The sequence below is a fragment of the Cebus imitator genome, unplaced genomic scaffold (assembly GCF_001604975.1).
Source record: "Cebus imitator isolate Cc_AM_T3 unplaced genomic scaffold, Cebus_imitator-1.0 Scaffold583, whole genome shotgun sequence".
Classification (NCBI taxonomy): Eukaryota; Metazoa; Chordata; class Mammalia; order Primates; family Cebidae; genus Cebus; species Cebus imitator.
In genome coordinates this window covers 898946-905761 of record NW_016107898.1, presented here as the reverse complement: position 1 = coordinate 905761, position 6816 = coordinate 898946, and the positions used below count along the sequence as shown (strand labels likewise).

General features: G+C 54.7%; 1 protein-coding gene across 1 annotated transcript in view; it reads right to left on the bottom strand.

Moving 5' to 3' along the window:
• LOC108294504 (phosphofructokinase, platelet) overlaps positions 1 to 6816 on the bottom strand; it is a 95569-nt gene that overhangs the window by 30262 nt on the left and 58491 nt on the right. Inside the window, exons 4-8 of the mRNA XM_017516399.1 lie at positions 6036 to 6225; positions 3672 to 3837; positions 2495 to 2539; positions 2167 to 2275; positions 1034 to 1129 (exon numbers count right to left, since the gene is read on the bottom strand). Coding sequence (XP_017371888.1) covers positions 1034 to 1129; positions 2167 to 2275; positions 2495 to 2539; positions 3672 to 3837; positions 6036 to 6225 — 606 coding nt within the window. The remainder of the gene's footprint in view (positions 1 to 1033; positions 1130 to 2166; positions 2276 to 2494; positions 2540 to 3671; positions 3838 to 6035; positions 6226 to 6816) is intronic.

Genomic DNA, 6816 nt, shown 5'->3' with positions numbered 1-6816 from the left:
TCTGTCGACAGGCTGGAGTGCAGTGACACCATCTCGGCTCACTGCAGCCTCCGCCTCCTTGGTTCAAGCGATTCTCCTGCCTCAGCCTCCTGAGTAGCTGGGACTACAGGCATGTGCCACCATGCCCAGCTAATTTTGTATTTTTAGTGGAGACGAGGTTTCACCATGTTGGTCAGGCTGGTCTCAAATTCCTGACCTTGTGATCCGCCCCCCTAAGCCTCCCAAAGTGCCGGGATTACAGGCGTGAGCCACTGCGCCCGGCCTATGGATCACTTCTTGTAAATATTGGCAGATGTCTTTCCCAGGTGCCTGTCGCTGTTTTCACATCCAGCACGTGTGTGGCTCCTTAACTCATGGTAACAAAGCACAATAAAGAAGCCGACTTGCAAAGCCAGGTGGGGACGTCCTCTCCCCGCAGCCATGGGAGCCAGAGCCCATCCCCAGCCCCGGCAGCCTGCAGCCCCATCTACGGCAGGAGCCCAGCAGATGGCATCAGCGTCCTCTCCAGACGGGCGGGTCCAGCCTGAGCAAGCCCCAGGACATGGAGCCTGCCTGAGCCCATCCCCTGGCAGGCCGTGAGGACACAGCAGCTTTGTGAGTAAGAATGCGGTCAGCTGATGCTCTGGGTTACGGGAGGGCACACGGAAGAGGAAGATGCCCGCTTTCCACTGCAGCAAACAGAAGCCCGGGGCCGCTGCCAAGCGCTCGGTCCTCATTCTCAGAGCAGCTCACGTCTAGGAGCTGGAACATTCTAATCCAAAGAGCACGCGTGGCCACTTGAGCGACCGCCTGTGTCTGCTGGGGAGTCCCGGAAGCTCCAGGGGCACAAGAAGAGGGGACGCAAGCGGAACAGGCTCCCAGGAGCAGGCACTGTGTTTCCCATGCTGTCCTGTTCTGAGTCATTATGAAAATGTTTTCAAATATCAGGATAAAAAGCTAATAATTCGGTGTTCTAAACCAAGCCTGCCAATGACGCTGACCGCCCTGCTTCCAGGCAGAAACCGAGGGAGAGCAAGCAGCTCCACGCACTCACCTCTTTGATTTTCTCAGAGGTAATGGGTTTATTTTGGGTGTCAATTGCTCCTTCAGCCACAATAATAATATTCAGCCTTTTTTTCCGGGCACGGTTCTGCAGAAACAGAAAATTAAAGACCTCAAATTCCTAATCCTGTTCTTAGCAACGGTGGCAACAAAACCACAGCAGTCTGTCTCAAACGGAACTGGCCTTTCCCAGGCTGGAATCTTTGCCAAACGTCCTAAGAATTGCTTCCCAATGACACCGGAAGGTGGCGAGAGGTGCTCTGGGTGGCAGCAGGGAGGGACAGGGGTGAAGAGAGGCGCAGGGGTGCAGGGGAGGGGCAGGGCAGCTGCGGCTCACTGGAGGAGAGTTCTTTGGGACTAGGTGGCTCACATCACCACCAGATAGAACTGTGGCCCCCAGTCAGCCCTGGGGGAGGGTACTCGTGTGATGGATGGGGTCCCCACAGGGAGGGGCACAGAGGTGGACCCCCCCAGGCACCTTGTGCATGCTGAGCTTCCTGCCACCTCCCTGTGACCCACTCCTCCCCAGCCGTTCCCAGGGGAAGCCCTGACGCCCGGCCACTGGGATGAGGCCGTCTTGTACACGGGCTCCAGCCGCAGAGAGCGTGAGCAGATACACAGCACAGGCAGTGGGGCTGGTGGCCGCAGCCACACCCGAAAAGCCACCCACTGCTGGACCACGGTGCTGCCGTCCCCATCGTCCTTCCTATGCTCACGGCAGTCACACGAGCCTAAATAGGTCATGAGAGGAACACAGCAGCCACTCCACAATGTGGATTAGCCTATCCTCAGTGGATCTGCTTCCCAGAAAGCCCCATGTTAAAGACTCTTCCGTAGAAAATGGTAGTGGTGGCTGTGTGGAGCCTGGAGCCAGCAGTGCCTGAAGTCCACCTGCCAGAGTCAGGCATTCATGGGGCATTCTAACCAGACTCGCTCTGCCTTAAATGAGACCTCTCCTGCCTTCAGTCTCGGCCTTCACAGAGAAGGCGTGCCCCACACTAACAGTCCAGGAATGAAATACAAAGTGTGACAAACTGGAGACAGAAACATTTTTCACTTGCTTAAAAAGCCATCCCACTTGGGATCCTGATTACAGCAAATCAGCGGCCAAGGGACCCGCATTACCTCGGAGAGTTTCACACACATCTGCTCCTCCCAGCCTTCCTCTGGCGGAGATTCTGGAAGGAACACCCAGTCTGCACCGCATGCCAAGGCACTCACCAGGGCCAGGTACCTACGTGACAAGGCCGGGGCATCAACACCCAGGAGAGAGGAGCCTTCCCGTGAGAGCACCCGGGCACCCGGCCAGCAACAGACAGGCAGATAGGATGCCAGATACCAGGCGGGCCGAGGCCCCTCTGGGACTCTCCATGGGAATGGAGCATTCATGATGGAGGGGGCAGCCTCGGGGAGGTGGTGCTAAGGGCCCCCACCGCTGACCACAGGTACGCACCCGCAGTGTCGCCCCATCACCTCCAGAACGAAGGTCCTCTGGTGGCTGGAAGAGAAACAGAGGGAGCACCCGCTCAGCCCTGGGCACAGCAAGGAAAGCAAAGAGAAGGGGCTTTGACGGCCAAGTCAGCCAGGAGGCCCGCAGGGACCGAGGCTTCAAAAGGCGTCCATTTCTACAGAAGCAAACCCTGTGCGGTGGCCCTGCAGACCCCTGCGAGGAACGGGACCTCAGCCACCACTGCGCTTTCCAGCTGCACATTTCATGCCGCCCGCCCGCCTGGGCCAGCGGCACACTCACGCTCCCCGGCCCTGGGCTCTGCCCTTTCCCAGACAACCTCTCTATGGTCAGTCACGGTCAGTCAGCGGCCATGTCGAGAGCCACGGCTGGATCCCACACCGAAACCAGGGAGTGCAGTGTCCCCGCTTCCGTGTGGTTGATGCCCAGAGACCGTGGTCTTCCCAGGGAAAGGAAAAGTCCAGCTGCTCCAAGCAGCCTTCCCACTCTGGGTTTCCAGCAACTGCAGGGGTCATGCCTGGGCACTGGGAATGTGCAACGAGGCGTCACTGGGAACGGGCACCACACACAGAGGCCTGGGAGGCACCGTGCTGGGGGCTGGATTCAGCGCCCCCAGGTTCAAGCACCTCATCCTTAAAGGGGAGACACTGATTCTATTTACCATTCACACATGGTTTTCATGCAAGGTGCTTCAGAAATAGAGTTATTGGTGATAACCTGCTGAACCTAGAGCGCCTCGGCTCAGACGCTGTGGCCCCACCGCCCCACCACGCTTTGTGAACGTAGGTTACATGCAGGGCAGGACATTGCTGGCCGCGTCTCTCACCATTGGCATGGAAAAGCCACACAACAGTTTGCCTTTTGCCATTCCTTCAGGACAGGTTCGGGTAGAACACTGAGATAATAATTATTTCATTTCTTCCTTTCAAATTCCAATACACACATTTTTTCTTTTATCATCAGGGTAAAAAGGAATGTTTTAAAATTAAAAATGAAAAGCAGATCAGAGGACACTTTTCTTGCAACAGTTCCTAAAAGTCAAGTTACAAGGCCAGCACCAGGACAGCCAACCTGCAGAATGTCCTAGGGCCCGTGGTAACGTCCAAGCTGGGCACACGTGGGGCCCCAGGCGGCCTCCCGCCGGTTCCTCCGGGCGCCTTACCTCTGGGCCGTGGTCATGATGGCGTCCACCACCTCGATGATCCTGTGCAGGGCCGAGTCGGTCCCGATGGTCATGTCGGTGCCACAGAAGTCATTGTCGATGGAGCCCACCATGCCCACCACGTTGAGGTAGGCATACTTCTGCACGGCCTCCTTCTCAATCTGGCCTGTGGGGGGAGCCAGGAGCCCATCTCATCAGCACTACCATGGCTCACTCGGGGGTGTCCACGAGGGGTGAGGCAGAATGGCCGTGTCAGAGAAATCAACCATTCTAAACTCTTTGATTTGTTACTGGTATCATTTATTGATTATCATTTTTTTTTTGAGACAGGGTCTCACTCTGTTGACCAGCCTGGAGTGCAGTGGCATGATCATAGCTCACTGCAGCCTTGAACTCCTGGGCTCAGGAGATCCTCCTTCCTCAGACTCCTGAGAAGCTAGAGCTATGCCTGGCTAATTTCTTAAATTTTTTGCAGAGCCAGACCCTATGCTGCCCAAGCTGGTCTCAAACTCCTGGGCCAAGTGATCCTCCTGCCTTGGCCTCCCAAAGTGCTGGGATTAGAGGTGTGAGCCACTGCCCTGGACAATTTTTTATTGTATTTTCTCAGAACTCTAGGCAACCGGATTCTGCATAGTTGGATTCTGCATAGTTAAGTAAACAGAAGCCAGACAAGGCTAGAGGCAGTTACACACAATGTGCGCTGTCTCCTGGCACTGAGACAGAGCCGTGGATTATCAAAGAAAAGGAAGGAGCCACGTTTACCATCGGTAATCAAAACCTCAGGACGACCTGGCAGCAGCTTCAGAGAGTGATGCGGCTTTGAACAAGGACAAGGTACAATTATGGAATTAAGAGTCAAAGTCACCTTCATGGTGACTTCTCATGCATCTGTGGGTAGCTGGGTCCTGGGTGGCATCTACCCTGCACTCAGGACAGACCTGGGCTGGGCAGATCTGCAGAAAGGGACTCAGAGCCATCGAAGGAGCAGGGGCAAGCTTGGGCCTGGACTCGTGGCCTCCGTCCCCTGCTGTGTCCACGCAGTGGGCTGTGCCAGACCAGGATGTGGTGGACAAGAGGGAACCCTGAGGCCCGGCTGCTTCCAGTGGGCGGTGTTCTCTACCCACTACGCAAATGTTCACAAACCTTCTGACAGCTGTTTTGCCTCATTCGAGGCTGCTGTTAAACAACATACTTCCGGTCATATTTTATATTGCACCGAAATTACCTACCACTTCAAGAAAGAAAAACTATACTTTGGGAGGCCGAGGCGGGTGGATGACCTGAGGTCAGAAGCTTGAGACCAGCTTGGCCAGCACAGCGGAACGCTGTCTCTACTAAAAATTAAAAAAAAAAAAAAAACATTAATTGGATGTGGTGGTGCATGCCTGTGATCCCAGCTACTGGGGAGGCTGAGGCAGGAGAATCACTTGAACCCAGGAGGCGGAGGTTGCAGTGAGGGATATCATGCCACTGTACTCCAGCCTGGGCAATGGAGAGAGACTCTGTGTCAAAACAAACAAAAACCTACATACTCAACAGGGCTCTCAGAAACGCTTTCCTAAGCAGTGTCAGAGGTGATACCAGATAACGTATCAGCAGAGATTTATCATCTAAATGAAGTCCTGTGACAGCTTCGGTTTTCAGGGATCCCAGCGGGCTGGAGGGGTGCTGTGCGTGCTGAAAGGCGGACTCTGGTGTCCAGGGCTGGTGGGGACCTGCCCTGCCCCACGGCTGAGTGGCCGTTTGATTCCTCATCTGTAAGTGGGATGATCTAAAAATGTGGTTTAGATGGCTGTCGTGAGGGTTCCATAAAACTATGTGAAAGGTCGAAGTCAGCCGGGCACATGGTAAGGTTAAATTGATAGCAATCTTTTTTTTTTTTTTTTTTTTTTTTTTTTTTGAGATGGAGTTTCGCTTTTATTGCTCAGGCTGGAATACAATGGTGCAGTCTCGGCTCACTGCAACCCCCACCTCCTGGGTTCAAGCAATTCTCCTACCTCAGCCTCCTGAGTACCTGGGATTACAGGTACCTGCCACCATGCCTGGCTAATTTTTGTATTTTTAGGAAAACACGGGGTTTCTCCATGTTGGTCAGGCTGGTCTCAAACTCCTGAACTCAGGTGATCTGCCTGCCTCGGCCTCCCAAAGTGCTGGGGTTACAGGCATGAGCCACCGCGCCTGGTCATTAATAGCATTCTTATGATTGTCACTGTTGTTTTTTTGAGATCATAAAAAGTACTGAGGTGCTAAGCTGTAAGATCTGTGACAACAGGTGCTTCTGCCACGGGGAAGGGGAAGTGTGTCTGTTCCAAAGCTCTGAAACAGGGAGAAACCCGCAGGACACGGGAGCAGGCGCCCACTCACCGTTCTTGGCCAGCTCCTCCAGCAGCCCGCTCCACTCCTTCCGGAAGAGGTTGGCCCCGGTGAGGCTCCCGTCCCCGCCAATCACACACAGGTTGGTGATGCCGCGCTGCACCAGGTTGCAGGCGGCCTTCAGGCGGCCCTCCCTCGTGCGGAAGGCCTGGCACCGCGCACTGCCGATGATCGTCCCGCCCTGGGAAAGACAACGACTGCTTATTTATCTCCTCTCGGCAGGACGGAAAGCCAGGCAGGTCTCACACACAGGCCGACTGTAGGCATGGGGTGCTGGAGTTTACGTTTCCTCATTTGCATCTTGTGAGTCAGTAACTAGCTATGAAAGACTGGCATGTTCCTCTTTTGAGTCCCAGACCAGAATTCCGTGGAGAAAGACAGGTGCATCACACCTGGGAGGAGCCAGGGAAAGTGCAGAGCCAGACACACAGCAGCCCTCAGTTAAATATATGGAGCAGGAACCAGCCTGCAGTGTCACAGCAGCCCTCAGTTAAATATATGGAGCAGGAACCAGCCTGCAGTGTCACAGCAGCCCTCAGTTAAATATATGGAACAGGAACCAGCCTGCAGTGTCACAGAAGCCCTCAGTTAAATATACGGAGCAGGAACCAGCCTGCAGTGTCACAGCAGCCCTCAGTTAAATATATGGAGCAGGAACCAGCCTGCAGTGTCACAGAAGCCCTCAGTTAAATATATGGAGCAGGAGCCAGCCTGCTGTGTCACAGAAGCCCTCAGTTAAATATATGGAGCAGGAGCCAGCCTGTAGTGTCAC